This window comes from Antennarius striatus, chromosome 23, assembly GCF_040054535.1.
Source record: "Antennarius striatus isolate MH-2024 chromosome 23, ASM4005453v1, whole genome shotgun sequence".
In the NCBI taxonomy this organism is placed as follows: domain Eukaryota; kingdom Metazoa; phylum Chordata; class Actinopteri; order Lophiiformes; family Antennariidae; genus Antennarius; species Antennarius striatus.
The window spans coordinates 4,940,799-4,959,010 of record NC_090798.1 but is presented as its reverse complement, the minus strand read 5'-3'; the positions used below and the strand labels follow the sequence as shown (position 1 = coordinate 4,959,010).

Genomic DNA, 18,212 nt, shown 5'->3' with positions numbered 1-18,212 from the left:
GGCAAAGAAACACTGAGCAGATGTAAACAGAACAGAACAGCAGTTTGAGTTAAAGACCCTCATCTCTATATTTTTACAAGACAAGATGTTTAACAGTTTGAATTAATGAGTACTTTGCTGTCATACGCCATTGTGTGTTGGGTTGGGGTGGGGGGGCCAGGACAAGAGACATGGACAATCTTAACAGGCTCATCTGCAGAGCGGGCTCAGTGGTCGGGCTGAGCCTGGACTCTGTGGATATGCTTCTGGAGAGCAGGACCATGTCTAAAATTAAGGCTATCATGAACAACACCAGGCACCCCCTACACACCACCTTCTCCCAGCAGAGAAGCACCTTCAGCGGCAGACTGCTGTCACACAGCGCCTCCACAGAGAGGCTGAGGTCCTCCTTCGTGCCCCGTGCCATCAGGGGGTACAATGACTCTCTCAGGAGGAGCGGGGGGGAGGTGGCGAGGTCAGCACGGGGTTGAAAATGGATTTAATTTAATTTAATTTTAATTTTATACTGGTATATATATATATATATGTATATATATATATATATATATATATATATATAATTTATTTATTTATTTTTTATACTGTATATATTTTAATACTGTAATATTTTTAAATTTTATACTGTTTATATTTTAGTTATAGTTTAGTATATAAGTCCTGTTAGTGCTGCATGTGTCTGTCTGTTAGTGTAATGTATGTCTTGTGGTATGTCCTGTGATGTCAGTGTTTCCTTTTCTCCTGGTGTTTATCCAGTATTATTTGTTATGTATTGCCTGAGCAGTGGATATATGCAATTTCCTCCGGGATTAATAAAGTATCTATCTATCTATCTATCTATCTATCTATCTATCTATCTATCTATCTATCTATCTATCTATCTATCTATCTATCTATCTATCTATCTATCTATCTATCTATCTATCTATCTATCTATCTATCTATCTATCTATCTATCTATCTATCTATCTATCTATCTATCTATCTATCTATCTATCTATCTATCTATCTATCTATCTATCTATCTATCTATCTATCTATCTATCTATCTATCTATCTATCTATGTAGTTGGCATTGCTTGTGTTGCGAGTCCAGATTGTTCCAGAGTTTCACTAAGTACACAGACACACAAAAATGTTTACTCGTGGTTCGAGCTCTCGGCAATGAAAAACGATTACCACCAAATTGTTGGACGTTTGGTGGTAATAATTTGATGAATGCTTTATATAAAATATTGATGTTTTGTACAAGATCGTGAAATTTTAGCAACTTTCACTGCGTAAACAGGTTATGAGTATGTTCAAGAAAACCAGCCTTGTGAATGATCCGCACTGCTCTTTTCTGTAATATGATCAGAGGATTAATTGTGCTCTGGTAAGTATTTCCCCAAACTTCAACACAATATGTAAGGTGTGGGAGGACCAAGGTGCAGTATAAAGTACGGAGTGCATTTCCATCAAGGTATAGTTTTACTTTATTATTGATTGAGAGGGTTTTGGAGATTTTTGGTTTTATGTGTCTGACATGGGGTTTCCATGACAATTTACTATCAATTATTACTCCTAAAAATTTATTTTCACTTACAATTTCAATTTGTTTGTCATCAATATTTATTTTCTGTTGAGACATTATGTTGCAATTCCCAAACATCATTACCTTGGTTTTATTTATATTCAAAGATGGTTTATTTGTGTCCATCCATTCTTTTATTATGTTTAGTTCCCTGTTTACTGTATTTACAAGCTCAAAACAATCATCACTACTGTAAAATATATGTGTCATTTGCAAATAGCATGAGTTTCAGTACTTTGGTTCTGTTAAATATATAATTTATGTACAGATTAAACAGTTGTGCTTGTGGTGACCCCTGGGGGACACCACAGATGCCTCAATGCTTGGGGCATCTGTGGCCTTTTGCTATGAGACAAAACTGCACATTTCAGAGTGGCCTTTAATTGTGGGCGGTATAAGGTACACCTGTGCACTAATCATGATGTCAGATCAGCATCTTGATGTGGCACACTGAGGTGGGATGGATTATTTCAGCAACGCAGAAGTGCTCACTATCACACATTTAGACAGATTTGTGAACAATTTTTGAGAGAAATGGTAGTATTGTGTATCTGGAATGAATTATAGGTCTTTAAGTCCATCTCATGAAAAATGGGAACAAAAACAAAAGTGTTGCATTTATATTTTTGTTGAGTGTACATGAACAGTACACTTGGTGAATGGCTAGGAAAATATTTAGTAACGTGGACAACAGGTTTCAAGGATGTGTTCATTTCAGCCTAATCTACAATAACTATTTCAAAAATTAGATGTTTGATGAAACTCAAGACCACTTTGACAATGTTCAAAACGTCAAGAAAATAACAGGTTGTTACTGCGGTTACTCATTCTAGGAAGCTAACTAATTAACACTTCCAATAAGCATTTAAAATGGAACTAAAATTTTCTGTGACCTGTCAGCTGTCCAGAATTCATGTGTTAACTCACGATGAGTTTGTTTCCAAAGTTCATTTATTCATTCATCTTCAGTACCCGCTTCCAAGAATTCAATGAAAATTAATTGTGACAGTATTAACTGTAATAACTCCATAGAAACTGCAGAGAAATTTATATGACCTTGAAAATCGGAAATATTCAGTTGAATAATTTTGTTAAATAATTGCTCTGAGAGCCTGTAATCTCACCTAAAAGTGCTCTGATTCAAAACTTTATATTGGAGACTACAACTGATAGCAATTTATTTTTCCCGACAGTCTTCACTGAAACTGCGATATTCCTTTTTTTTATTATTTTATATTACTGCTACTCCCTGGTCATTAGTTCCCTAGTACTTTTACTCAATTCCTTGTTAGGCAAAGAGGCCTTAACTGTCTACTCGATTTCCTGATTTCGGACGTGACTTCCTTTTTTAATTCTCATCCATCTGGTACATCTGTTGCAACCAGGGTGCATCCTGATCTCTTCAGTAAAGGTCAAAGGTCAATTTATTTTATCAATTATTTATTATTTTGTTTGTTCTGTTCAATTATAATCGATTATGCTAAAGGCTCAACCCAGACATACTTAAAGGAAGAATTATTTACTACAGAGCTTTAATTATCACCTCCCTAACACTTTACTCCCTACTGATTATTTATGCAAAGTCGAATCATTTTCAGCATTCTTAACATCCTACTGATTATCAATGAAAAACCTAGTCATTTGTAACGTTCTGTAACATATGCCAGTCGTACTGGAATGGAATCTGTACTCGGTCTTTTTCCTTCTCTTTCCTCTCCTCTCACGTGAAGGCATTTAAATATTTTCTGACAAAATACTGTGTACTGTATATTGTAATTGGACTGCTGATTTTACTGTCTCTACAGTAGAACTGCTGTACTCATCGTCTCACTCAAACTGGCCAGAACTAGTCTTCAAGACTAAAGGCCACTGGCAGCTTTCCATCATATGTATATGATAACAAACTATTATTTTTCCGTTTGGAGTGCTTTGTTTATGTATAAAAATGCTCACTCTCTGAATTATGATTCTGCGAGACTTATAACCCATTTTAACATTAACTTGTATCCCTCACTCATTCTCTCTTGTAGCAAAGTAAAATAAAAGTTTACTGAGACAATTTCTTGTGGTTCATTACAATAAAGAAAAGATTTCATTGCTTTTTGCATAGCGCATACTAAACAATAAACACAAAGGAATTTAAAATGGGATTTTTTTCGCGTGCAAAATTAATATGTATGTGTCTGATCGTATACATCAGGTTTTACGAGGGAAACAAATATTAACTTATGATGTAGAAGTCTCAAAATCCTGTAAGGCCAAGTGTATCAAACACCCTTTAAACCCTTTAAAGGGTTAAAGTTCGTGAAGACATAGTGAAGCCGTTCCACCATGACGTGTTTCCAGTCGGACTGTTTTAAAGGATGGAACACTGTACCTTGAACTTGTCCGTTTAAATTCAACACTCTTCTCTATTATTCACCTTAAATAAATACTAATGATGTCACATTTCCATTACGTAATCCGTCACGTGCCTTCAGCTGTTAGGTGGTTGTCGCGTGGCAGAACGTTCGAACAGAGTTTTAACTTAACGATTTTGCAAGTTAGCTCGCATGCTAAGTGTTCAAGTGTTTTACATGGCAATAATAACAGCTCGAGATGTTACACGAGTTCTGCCAGGACGAAACCGGTCCGGATCGGCTGTGCCTCTGGGTTCTGGGGGGACACAACCACCTCAGGTAGGTTACAGCGATAAATACGATGTCGACTAAACGACTGCCATTCAAAATGCTAAAAGAAAACCCACGTCCTACAGGTGCTTTACATATGTCACATACTAACAATGGAAAATGTGTTTGCACTTGTTTAATAAGGGATGATAGTTATTTGAATGAAAACATATATAATGGATCAGCCAAACGCTTGATCATTATGTTATTGTGCTTTTACTGTCATTGGCATCAGAATGTTTGACAATAACATGTGGAGAACCCGGAGAGAATCCAAGCAGAGAGTATGGGAAATCCGCACAGAGCGGGACTCGAATGTTAACATTTCATCCTTGGTTAACTTTTTTCTTCAAACACTCATAGGAGTTTAACAAAGGGGTGAACACACACTGTATGTACTGACAGGTACAATATGTTGAATACCTGACAAATGATGAAAACAAACGGACTATGTTTGTGTTTTCCCAGTGCCTCAGTTGATCCATAAGGGGAACCTGGACTTTCTGGTGTTTGACTACCTTAGTGAGATCACCATGTCTCTGCTCACTGCTGCCAAGACCAAGATGCCAGTGAGTCCCGCATTTTTGCATGTTTACCGGCCAAATGAGTCCATCTTCAGTGTAGTTTGTCTGGCATCGTGTGAAATGCTGATTTTCTATCTGACATGTATTCTCTATATTTAATATGGATCATTGTGTTGCTTGTTGTGATGCACAGAAGATCATGTACAGACCATATTTAGATTTTTAAAAAGGCTTTTTTTCAGTACTATTCATGACCATAAATAGACTGGTGAGGTTCCCTTTACTTCATAAATACAGTATGTTTTCAAGACAAGTTAGTTTTATCACTGTATCCCTGCTATCATCCAAAAGATTGTATATAGACCACATGGTAAACAATGTGATTATTATAGTGATTATAATAACAGTGATTATTAATAACTGTTATTATATTATTGTGATTATAATAACAGTGATTATTTTATGACATTGTGGTTCTTGTCTGTTTGTAGAATCTGGGTTACACTCCAGACTTTGTCCAGGTTGCTCTCGCTCCATTTATTAATGACATCCATAGGAAAGGTGAGTGATTTCTCAGTGAAATGTAGCTTTAAAACCATCAGTCACATCATGTGACCTGTTCTCCCACTTGCTGGTTCCATGTTAAAACATAAAGCATATTCACGACATTTTCCTCCTCTTCAGTTTGTTGTGTCTACTTTATTTGATTGCTTTTAGTTTAGATTTGATTTTAAAAAATGATTAAAGGTGAAGATGTTTTCACCAGTCTCTTTCAATTTATTAGTTTGTTAATGTGCAGGTTTACCCAGAAGCCAATTTCACAAACATTTGGAAGAGTTTGGGCTGAGAGATTGGGTCAAATGTATTCAAATTTGGAGTACAACCAGACCCAGATTTTTTTTTGTTTGTCTTGCTGTTCTACAGAATTTGTCGTTTAATGATAATTATTGTAGTTTTTAGTCTCATGTGCTATTTTTAGAATGCCTAGCAGTCTTTCTGTTTAGAAATAAAGAACCCAAACTTTGACCCCTGTTCTACAGGAATTCGTGTCATCAGTAATGCAGGAGGTGTGAACCCTCTTGCTTGTGCTGAGGCAATTCAAGAAGTCATTAAAAAGAGTGGCCTGGACCTCAGAGTTGTCGTGGTGACCGGTGATGACCTCATGCCTCAAGTAAGACTTCAATAGCATTACATTCTTTACATGTGCATCCACATATTTGCTTGGATTTGGCACTTGACTTCTCCTTCCTCTTCCTCTTCTTCCTCCTAGAAAGCCAGTCTGTCTGAAGTAAAGATGGCGGACGGTCACAACAGACGACTGTTGCCTAAAACAGTCCATAGCATGAATGCTTACCTTGGGTATGAACACCCTGACATACAATCTTTATGTGGCTTTAGTCAAAATATTATCAAGGAGACAAAAATATTTCTGTGTCTCAGCGCTCTTCCTATCCGTCGCTGTCTGGATCTGGGGGCGGACATCATCGTAACTGGACGCTGTGTGGACAGTGCCCTCGCTTTAGCGCCACTCATACACAGTGTATGTTCAAGTAGATATGTACATCTGTCCTAGCCATTGATTCCATGTATTTGCATGTATTGAATTGTGTTTTAGCTTTCCAAAAATAGATAGTACTCTTTCATTTAAGTTACTTGTATTTTTTGTCCTGGCTTCTGTTGGATTGGTTCCAGAGCTGTTAGTGCTCAAATTTAAAAGCTATTCAACATTACATTTTTAGCTTCTTCCCAGTTCTGTATTGACTATGTGTTAATGAAGAGGCACTGATCAATAACTCGTTTCTATGATTGTTATCTATTGTAGTTTGGATGGGAAAAGACTGACTACGATCTGCTAGCAGCTGGGAGGTACACACACACATACACACACATATGTTCACAAATGTGCTTCACGTATCTATTTTTTAAGCCAGATGCATAGGAGAGTAATACATTATCAAATCTTAAAATGTTAAATGGTTGGTTCTTGGGTGTTGGTGTCTGGGGATGGGTGTGTTAGTCTTGCAGGTCACCTGATTGAATGCGGAGCTCAGAGCACAGGAGGAATCTTCACCGACTGGCACAAAGTTCCGGACTGGTAAGATACAAGCTTCCCATATAGGTCTGGAGTTGCCTTGAAAAGTTTTTAAAACTTGATTTATCCAGGTATTGAAACAATGTTTAGATGCTGACCTGTAGGTTGTCCTTGATTATAAGGAGAAAAATGCAGAATGTCTTGCAAAAGTCCAACAATAAATCCTACACTGAGTATTTTTCTAAAATTGTTGGAGAAGACTGTTTGGCTACTGTGTAGTTCATAAGTCCATCTGATGAACCAGAGAAGCACAGAGGTAAATTTGTCTGTTTGTCTGAATAAAAATTCTTTAAGCACTCTCTTATTCTGTTGCTTAGATTGCCCCAAAACTTATGCTATTGGTTTTCATACACCATACATACAGTTTTTTTTTTGTCTAGCCCTAATATTTGTGTATAAAAGACTACCCTCACTTGTGTAGTGCATTGTGTAGTGCATAGCTTTCACAATAACCCCAAAACATTTCCAATCGAGGTCAAAACCTCAAAAAGAGAGAAACTGTTCCAGGTTTACCACCTGTCTGCCGACAACGGCTCACCAAGGCCAGAAGCTTTGGAGCATCTCTCAGAAATACACACATCTACTGGATCCAGGTTTTACCACCTGTTGGTAACAGACAGACTTTAAAACGTGATCTGACTTTCCAGGGCTCCTCCACAGACAAGTGAGCCTTTTGTCACTCAACATTAAATCAAACTCAACCTTAAATCACAGTAAATTATGTTCTGTCATCCCAACGGTTGAGATCAGAACCCTGAGTGGTTTCTTTTTGCATCGGGAATGTAGGAGGTAATTTCTTTTTTACTTTTTCTGTACTTTGGCACTGATTCAGCCCTGATTAGACATAACAGGGAGGATGATTAATGTAAGCATTCAGATTTTATACAGTATTGTGAAAAATTTGTGATTTTAACTTTTTTTTTCTTATTTGTAGCATGTATATGTTTGGGATTATCAAACAAGTTTTACTGTAATAACTTACACTACCGTTCAAAAGTTGGGGGTCACTTAGAAATTTCCTTATTTTTGAAAGAAGAGCACGTTTTTTTTCAATGAAGATAACTTTAAACTAATCAGAAATGCACTTTATACATTGCTAAAGTGGTAAATGACTATTCTAGCTGCAAATTTTTGGTGCAGTATCTACATTGGTACACAGAGGCCCATTTCTAGCAATTATCACTCCAGTGTTCTAATGGTACCATGTCTTTGCTCATTGCATGAGATGGCTAATGGATTATTAGAAAACCTTTGTGCAATCATGTTAACACATCTGAAAACAGTTTAGCTGGTTAGAGAAACTATAAAACTGACCTTCCTTTGAGAAGGTTGAGTATCTGGAGCATCACATTTGTGGGGTCGATTAAATGCTCAAAATGGCCAGAAAAAGAGAACTTTCATGTGAAACTCGACAGTCTATTCTTGTTCTTAGAAATGAAGGCTGTTCCATGCGAGAAATTGCCAACAAACTGAAGATTTCTTACAACGGTGTGTACTGCTCCCTTCAGAGAACAGCACAAACAGGCTTTAACTAGAGTAGAAACAGAAGTGGGAGGCCCCGCTGCACAACTGAGCAAGATGATAAGTACATTAGAGTCTCTAGTTTGAGAAATAGACGCCTCGCAGGTCCTCAACTGGCAGCTTCATTAAATAGTACCCGCAAAACGCCAGTGTCAAAATCCACAGTGAAGAGGCGGCTCCGGGATGCTGGCCTTCAGGGCAGAGTGGCAAAGAAAAAGCCATATCTGAGACTGGCCAATAAAAGAAGAAGATTAATATGGACAAAAGAACACAGACATTGGACAGAGGAAGATTGGAAAAAAGTGTTATGGACGGACGAATCGAAGTGTGAGGTGTCGCCTCTTCACTGGATGTTGACACACAAAATGAAGGTTTTGTAGTGGCATGACCTTAAACAGGCTTTCAAACAATTCTGCAAAGAAGAGGGGGGGGGGAATACAGCACTCTACGCTGGAGTGTTGTTTATGTTTTCTTACAATAAAAATAACTATTTTGTACCTCTAAAAACTTTGTAACTTGTAATTTGTTACAGAAAAACTACAAAAAGAAATATTCAAGAAAATATTTTTTTGGCCTTGTATTCGGATTCATGTCAGGACATACACAGCCCTGGATAGTGTGGGCTTCAGCGCGAATATGTGATAACTAGTTTTTATGTGTTTATTTATGTATTTAGGGACAATATAGGTTTCCCTGTGGTGGAATGTTCCAGCGATGGCTCCTTCATCCTCTCCAAACCACCCAAAACTGGCGGCCTTATCTCCTTCGGTACCGTGTCAGAGCAGCTGGTTTATGAGATTGGAGACCCACAGCGATACCTGCTGCCTGATGTCACTTGTGACTTCAGCCAGGTGGTCATCAAGGAAGTACAAGGTGGTACACACACACACACACACACACACACACACACACACACACACACACACACACACACTCTGTCGAGGACATGACCATAGGCTGAACTGTTGACTGTTTTCATAACTTTTAAACATCCATCTTGCAAACTTAAACAAACCCCAATTGAACTCTTCCATAAACTCTTAATCAGCAGTTAGTGATTAATGCTCCTTTCTCCCATAACTAAACAGCAGCCCATCCACACAGACTGAACCCATCTAGAGGTCTTTTGCAGTATCTGACCGTCACATGAACTCCAAAACCCGCCCCCTGATCCTCCACTCACCTCTTTCACAGATTAAAAAAAAACACAGCTGAATAAATCTTCACCTTCATTTAAAAATATGTAAAGATCCAGAATATTTCACAAGCTATTCAAGAGACAGCATATGTTACATGTAAGAGCATTCATCTAATGGTTAAAATACATTCTGTGTGTCAAATGTATTTACTATGATGGATTTACAAGCTCTTCAACAGAGTCCCTGGATTATTTCACTTTGATGCAGTGACATAGTCCCATATCACAATGGTAGTGTTTCTCCATGTAGGCAGTTTTTATTTCTGCTGATGTCCCATCAGTTTCTTTAGTCGCTCCAGTTAACAGGTTGAATAAAGCCTCCAAAGAAGATCTGCTCCCAGACGTGTGATGAGTTCCCTCCTCTGCTGCTGTTACAACACATTAGCTGACTAATGTCTTAGTTATGACAGAGATAGCAGCCTATGGACAAAAGGTGACTTTAGTTTAAAGTATAGGTTCAACCCTTCAAGACAATTACACATACATTAATTAAAGCTTCATGGATGCTGGTGAGGTTGCTAAGCTCGTTGCTAAGGTTCGTGATGTCTCATCAACATTACTTTTGACATTCCTAAAACACAGTCCATTTGCATGTCGGCGCACTCCGCCTGACATTCAACTGACCAACTGAAACACTCATATTTCATGTTTTATTGTTTTGATAATTGGTGATTTTTTTTTGATGTGTAAGTGGTCTTGATGGTTTCAACAGAAGGTGGACTGTATTTTTTGTTCCATCAAATTTTGCAGTTCCACAAATGAAGTTTTACTTTGACACATGTGATATTATCTCATGTAGGACAGACAGACTGGTTCTCAGTCAGAACCAGGCCAGACCAGAATTTCCTCTCAGAAAGACGTGAACTTTATGCCCCTGTTGTCACTGAAAATGTAAATACATCAGTATAATTGAGCAACTTAAGCCTTTTTTTGACCCCTGTGTTTTTCCAGTCTTACTATATTTTGTAACTGAGACTGAACTGTATTGAGTCTGCCAGTTCAAGCAAGGCTGAGTAAAAGGCCGGGGAATGTTTTTCAGCACTTTCACAAAAATAGCAGGTGGTTAAAGGAGATGATGGCGTCTGTAGGATGCAAGAGGACAGAGGTCAGACTCCAAAATATTGTTCAAGTGTTTAAGGTCAGCAGAATCTCACAGTTGTGTGAGAGTTTTCTTTCTGTTCCATTTCAGCTTCTTTGTCTCGTCATGGGAGGTCTCTCCTTTTCAAGCCTCACATGTAACTTCCCTACAGTGAAAATGGACCCTGCAGAAAGAGAGAGACTCCCTTTTCATAGAATGTATATCAGGTGTAATTTAAAATGTCTTTCAGTTTCCTAGAGTTGAATTCGTCTGACATTGACTGACCAAATATGTCCAACATATCATCACGTTGAAGATGTTCTTGTTAAATATATAAAATAAATTTTAAGTATGACTGTTTCTTTTCCTTACAACTGTTTCAGGTGTGGAAGGAGGTGCCGTCAGAGTGACTGGGGCTAAAGGCTTCCCTCCATCCCATGACTACAAGGTAAAACATCAAATTATATTACTGTTATACATGTCAGTGTTTTGTTATGTTTTTTGGCATGAATCCATTTAGTCTTAATTCCAAATTGAAACACAGTCAGATGCAGTTTAAATGTTGCTCACCTCATTTCTACCAGGTGTGTGCTACCTACATGGATGGCTTCAGGACGACCGCAGTGTGTCCAGTCGGAGGACCAAGAGCAGCAGAAAAGGCCCGGCGAACTGCCGAAAGCATCATCGGACGGTCAGTATGACCCTGTCTGCAGATGCTGCCTATAAACTTTTTATTTTTTATATTTTTATATCTATTTTGCATGTAGGACGAGGAGCATGTTTAAGCAGTTAGGTCTGGATGACTTCAGTTCGGTCAACATCCAGGTCCTTGGAGCCGAGGACACGTATGGCGCAAACGCTCAGACCAAGGTAACACAGGAACACCCACAGCAGAAATTCTCTGCAAATTTAAAAAAAGACCTCTATTGTGGTTGAAGCTATAGAATGGAAGAAAATGCAAATAAACAAACAAACAAACAAGCAGAGGTGCATGGAAAGAAGCCCTCCTTTTCAGAAGTAAGGACACTAAGGGTGAAGATTTAGCCTTTGCTGAGGAAAAAAAACTCCTCTTTGCATGTTTGTCTTCTCTCTTCAGTTTGTATTTCCTCCTCATCCTCCTCTTCATCCATCTCCCTCAGGGCCAGACTTAAGCCTGTTTCATGCCTCTAACACTTTTTGTGTCATCCTTCCTCTGTCCATCCAGAACCTCTCCTCTACCAGAAGCAGTTCAGGGTCGGAGTTAAGCCTGTGTCACACTTCTTCCTGCTCTGGATACAGTATCTTATAGTTTTATAGTTTCTACAGTCTTTTTGTATATTTTGTATCTCATTTTACATCCCTGTTTATACTGTGTATATTTGTTTATTGTGAATTTTAGTGTCAGTATTGGTTTTGTGTATTACGAGATCTTGGTTTTGTTCTTTTTTTGCACTCTACGTTTCCATTTTTTGCACCAGTCCTGCTGCTCTAAGACCCTTGGGGACAAATAGCGTTTTTGAATTGAATTGAATAACCTTCCATGCTTTATTTGTCAATTCTATTGGTTGCTTCTTCTTCTTTTTTTAATCTTCTTTCCTCATCTTTCTTGTTTTTTCACCTCAGTCTTCTGCCTCCACCTTCCTTTGTCTTCTCTCTCTTCAAGTTTTTAGAAAACTGGAAATTCTAGAAGTCTCTCTCAGGTCATCCCTCTCGTCTCTTCTTAGTTCCTCCCAGTCGTCCTGAGCCATCACCAGAAGTCTGTAAAATAAAAGTCTCGACCTTGGACATATTTAGTTTCTTGTGTGTCTGCAGGGCTCCAGAGAGGCCGTCCTCTGGATGGCCGTCCACCACAAACAGAAGAAAGCTCTAGAACTCTTTTCCAGAGAAATTGCCCCTGCAGGGACTGGCATGGGTAAGAATACATGTCTCATTTCATTCTTGTCAAATCCTTCCACCCACTATACATCTCATTTACAGATAATTATAGGTTTGTGTGCATACCTTCAGCCAATGTAGCCAAGATGGGGAGAATCCACAGAGGTCTGGTCCTCTCTCTTAATTTATGTAGTTTTCAACTAAGGTCAACATAGGTGATGTCACTTGAGGCTCGCTGTGGAGTCTTTAAAGTCCTTGTGAACCTTTACTCTCTGTTGGGTCCAAATATGCATGACATTAAATGTAAAAGTACATGTTCATGGAGCCTGGCCTAAATTTTGTTATGAAACAGTATCAGAATCCCAGGACTATTTTTTTGCGCTTGTTTAGAAATGACTTATTCTCATTCATTAATGGAAAAAAAAATTGATTTCCATCCAACAAATATTGTGGCATTTTGTCTTTTAAATCATCATCAATCAAAAATGTTGTTTGTTGGGACAGAACAGAGATGTGTCTTCTGGTTTCATTATAATCTGCTCCCGGGTATTAACTGGAGAACTGTTGTTCCTTGAGGGCCCCTCCGTGTCATTTCATAATAACATATTAGATCCATTTACCCTGACATCATCTATACTTTTGGCTGAGACCACACAGAGGAAAGAGCATTCATCAGGATGCTGCAGGCTGTAGTGCCGTGGATAAGCAGGGTCATTGCCATCTCTTTTCACCAGATATACTTTTGTTTACAGCGATAAGTTCAAATTTACAACACTCTCAGCATGAACTCTGTGTGACTCTTTCTGATTCCTGCTTTTGAACTGGAAGCAAACATGGCTGAATTCAGGCCAGCTATCTAACCCCTAAAGTCTGTAAAACTGTTAGGATGTGTGTCTTTGTGTGCTTTAAAAGTAAAGCCTTCTCACTCTTTTACTCCAATCTTCCTCTTCACCTTTTTCATACTCGCAGCTCCCGGACTGACTGGCATTGTTGGAGGACGGCCCAGAGTGTAAGTTTAAAATTTCAACATGAATATATATTAATTCTTCATTAGTTTTGATAGGATTTTGTCATCATATTTATATCAAAACATGTATGAAATCATTTTTATATAGTATTCATTCTGTTTCTGTTGTTTCCAGTTCTCCTGTTCTCAAGCCTTTTTTCTTCCTCCATCCCAAAAGTCAGTTGAAGGTAAGTTTGATTTCAGCTGCCAGAGAAAAATATGCAGACAGTCCCCGACTTAAGAACACAATACGGACGTTGGTGAGCTGAATTATTGGTAAGTCTTCATAAACGTACTTGCGCTTTCCTGCTCTGTATGCGCATCTCCAACACTAATCTCCCAGTGCTTTCTTGCAATTATCAACTAAAATTTAATATATAACGACTTACAAACAATTGAGCTTATGAACAGCCTCTCAGAACATATTGTGTTCATAAGTCTGGCACTGTCTGTATATTAAGTTTCAGTCTGTAATTGAAAGACCAAACTAGGAGAGATGAAGATGTGTTGGAGTTGCACGTATGGAGCGCTGCTGCTTGGCGATAGATAATGCTTTGTTCACAAAAGACCCCAAAACATTTTGGCTGATATGAGAGTTATTTTGAAAAGATTTAGCATTTCACTAAGACTTTGTTAAATGCAAAAAGTGAAAGTACGGGATGCAAGAAAAAAAAAAATCATCTTTCTATATGCTGTTACATTCCCATTCATACTGATGTTGATGTATCTGTAGGTGGACATTCACAGGAATGGAGAGTTAGTAGAGTCTCTCACAATGTCGGGGCCTGAAGAAACAGAGCATGATGCTCCTTCCAGTCCAACAGAGGATGAACCTGACACAGGTCTGTGTCTATTTCACTATCTGATTTATTCATTACAGGAAAGACATGGAGATCCTGGCGTTCACCTACAGGGGGCGATATATTACCATTTACCTCCAAATAGCAGCAGCACAGAAACAAACGCTCTTGAATATCACATTTAGGGATGAGCAAGTACACTACTATCTGTATCTGTTCAACCATCTAAATTATCTGTACCCATATCTTTACTTAAAATGGGCGGGGATTAAATCGGTAGATTACTTTAAGTCTGAAATTGATACATATTTATCTGAAGTTGCTATATGTATTGTTTATTTTAAAACTATTTACAGAACAGCCTCAAAATTGAGATTCAACTTAATGTTTTTGATCACAAAAGTAAGAGAACTACTGTACTTAAAAAAATTTTTTTTAATGAACTCAGAACATGAATATTCTTAAGTATTTTGTTTTTTAATGTATGAGTGTGTGTGTGTGCGTGGTTGTCTGTCTTTGTGTGGCTCCGCGGCGCACTAGTGTCGTGCTCGGAGTTTCCCTTGCCTCACACCCTATGCCAGCTGTGATAGGCTCCAGCTCCCCGTGACCCACTGCGGCGGATAAAGCGATAAAAAATGAATGAATCACAATAGTAAAGTAACTATATACAGAACAAGTTTTTTATGATCTCAGAACCAGAAGTGGATTAATGAATACAACACATACAATAGGAAATTATGAACTACAAAGTATGCATGAACAAGAATGGTCATACTCAACACAAATTTCTAGTTTTTTTCTTTTTAATTTTTTAAATATTTTTATGATCAAACTGTTCTTCAATTAGTTTTTTTTACCACATAATGTTCTTGCCATTTTTTTCCACACAAATTTAAACAAAGTTTATTAAAGTGTGTGTGCGTGTGTTTGTGTGTGTGTCTGTTTGTGCATGTGTGTTTGACTGAGTGACTGGGTTACAGAGAGATAGAGAATATGTGTGTGTGTGCGCGCGCGTGTGTATGTGTGTGCGCGCTATGTAACAGTTAAAATATCTATACAGTATTTAAATTATCATTTTGAAATGAAGTGAGAAAATGTCAAACTAAGGGCAATCAGGTTAAATAAAAAAGGACTGGAGTGGTGGCGAAGTGACACGAGCCGTTTTCACCTCTGTCTGGTTAAATGCATCGCGTACGTGCAACAAAACAAGAAACAAGTTCACCAAGTAACCTTCAATAGACCGAAATAGGGGCAAGCTGAAGAAAACCTAAGAAAAGCAACGTGAGCTACAGTCAAACCACGCACAGAGAAATCAGTCAATGTCTGCATGTGCGCCAGAGTGGTGCAGAGAGTCTCTGTAGTGTTTCTGTAGGGAAGGGCGGGCGCTGTGTGTGAGTGGCGTGAAGACAGTCAGTTCTGAGGAGTTTCCTTCAGCTATGCCAGCTGGGATAATTTCCAACTCCCCGTGACCCGCGCAAGCGGATGAAACGGTCAGGAAAATGAATGAATGAGCACGAGTATTGACAAGTTTTGCTCGTAGCATGCTCGTACTGGTCAAAAATGCGTTATCTGTACCAGGTACTAGTCTGGAACGAGTACTCAGCTCAACCCTAATCACATTGTTCCAGAATGAATGCTGAAATTACATTATATAAAAATGCACATAATAAGTTCACTAATGCAAACACTAGTGCCGACACAATGAACCCTCTCTGCTTTAAATAATGAAGCTTAGTTTGAATGTGGCATTCACACCTGGGTTAAAAATCAGCCTTTTAAACGGTGTTATTTTTCCTATGTTCCTTCATAGCATGTCCCTTTACAATGCCAGAATAAACACTTTTCTGAACAGACCTACAAAGCTTTTATGACAGAGTGAACCCATAAGAAAGAATGCCTCTCATATACAGATAGAATGCTTCCAGACCTGACTTGAATGGCTGCATGAGAATAACAACAACTGGGAAGTGAAATCAAAAGCCTGGGTCTGTTTCTGTGTTTCACAGCTGTTTGCTGAACTGAAGAAACATGTTGTGAGCATGAAAATGTTTTGTGCTCTCTGCTGTCTACCCAGAGTTGCCTGGTGGACCCCACAGCTACAGACTGGAGGAACTGGCTTATACCAGGAGCGGAGACAAAGGAGATTCTGCTAACATCGGTGAGAAACCCTTCAAACCTAAGAGGGTGCCGATGGGTCCATGCTCTACTTAGAATGTGGCACAGCCCAGCACTTCTGCAGTCTAGCTACAGATGCTGGACTTCTTTTTTGAATTTGAAGCAGAAATAGCACATTTAGTGTTCAAATTCATATATACAATTTAGATATCTTCACTTAAACATGCACATATGAAAAATCTATTGAATTTATTTTCATAAACTTGTGAAGATGGCACATTTGTTTGACCATGTGCCGAGTGCCAGTTTAATTTTAAAGAGACAGAAATATTAAGGGGGCTGAATGTAAGAGTTTTCTCTCTGTTTCTCATCAGGGGTGGTTTCTCGTCATCCCCTCTTCTTCCCCTACCTGAAGAAACACCTGACTGCTGCTCTGGTGCAGGAATATTTCTCCCACCTCATCCAGCCTGGGGTAACCAACGCTGTCACACGGTGAGCAGAGACTCTGTGTGTGTGTGTGTGTGTGCGTGCGTGCGTGTGTGTTTGGAAGCATGGGGGTGGGATGAGGAAGCAATGATTATGTGGTTCATGTACCTAATGACAGTCAGACATCAGCCTTTGGCAATGAAACACAAATGAGCAAAAACCAGTCTGTGGTTGAACAAATAAGAGTCAGTGCTGCGCCACAAGATCCACCTTAAAAAGTCATTATCCTGAACTGGGTTATAAAAGTGTCCCACATCTCTGGGGTGTGCTCAATATGGAAGACGCTGGTCCAGATTCCTACATTACAGGAACTCAAACAAACCAAAACCACTCAGTTTAAAGACATTTTATATTGTCATGCACACATTAACAAATTTAAGATTACATTCCCCTGAAGAATAAATAAATATCCTGTCATTTTCATAATGTTCTGTTCACATCTCACAAAGTACTGACTCTTTTTTTTACTTTACTCCCTACAGGGGACGTATGCATTAAGGGTCAGCAGCAGGAATGGAGGGTTTGCCTTATACACATTAAATAAGGCCTTGTTCAGACTAGTTGCCTATATTCGATTTTTAGCCCATCCAGATTGATATCGCATATCTCGTTTGTAGTCTGTTTGTAACAGCCCCATACCACATGATATCTGATTTTTGTGGGACGGATTGAAACCACATTCGGGAGGTAGTTTCGTGTCGGATATGGACAGATACGTCTTCAGTCTGAACAGCTCCAAACACTCCGATTGGATACGGCGGACTGTGACGTCTAACTATTGGCATGAATCGGTGAGGATTTCTTTGGGTCTGAACTGAGAAGCTGAAGTGTTGGTCAGGTGTGGGACGGGTAAAGGGTTGAACACAGGTGGCAGACGTGTGTGTGAGCGATGACGCACAACGCGGTGTGTTAACGATTAGCCTAATGAAGAGGAGTAGGCTGTAAATTTCAATGACCTGCATCTCCTCTCACACCCTGAAATGCCTCCCTGCCGCCACAGATGCTTCATTAGTGCTCCTCCAGCACTCATTAAAGCTGAACACACACACACCTAAAACTACTTACAGACACAAAGGTTTTAATAATAACAGCATTCAACCTTAACCCAAAAGCATACGTAAAACACACAATGTCCTTTCTGTTGCTTCAGAGCACATTAAATGAACTTGGGTTTATTTCTTCTGGATTCGACCAAACTGCGGATGCTTCTTTCCTAAACCAAAATCATGGCCTCACTTTGAAATACATTGATTTACTTCATGTCCTCACCACATGTTAAAAAATCTAAATCCACACTGA

General features: G+C 38.8%; 1 protein-coding gene across 1 annotated transcript; it reads left to right on the top strand.

The window, feature by feature from the left end:
- The first annotated feature begins 3,926 nt into the window (after positions 1 to 3,926).
- On the top strand, positions 3,927 to 16,401 carry lratb.1 (lecithin retinol acyltransferase b, tandem duplicate 1). The gene is made up of 17 exons (XM_068307815.1): positions 3,927 to 4,248; positions 4,708 to 4,808; positions 5,255 to 5,324; positions 5,804 to 5,934; positions 6,034 to 6,122; positions 6,204 to 6,303; positions 6,586 to 6,629; positions 6,781 to 6,858; positions 9,053 to 9,249; positions 11,036 to 11,100; positions 11,237 to 11,343; positions 11,420 to 11,522; positions 12,444 to 12,543; positions 13,476 to 13,515; positions 13,649 to 13,788; positions 14,246 to 14,354; positions 16,387 to 16,401. Exons 1-15 carry the CDS (start codon positions 4,008 to 4,010, stop codon positions 13,779 to 13,781), a joined length of 1,599 nt encoding a protein of 532 aa, XP_068163916.1. The 5' UTR covers positions 3,927 to 4,007; the 3' UTR covers positions 13,782 to 13,788; positions 14,246 to 14,354; positions 16,387 to 16,401.
- Positions 16,402 to 18,212: the final 1,811 nt, after the last annotated feature.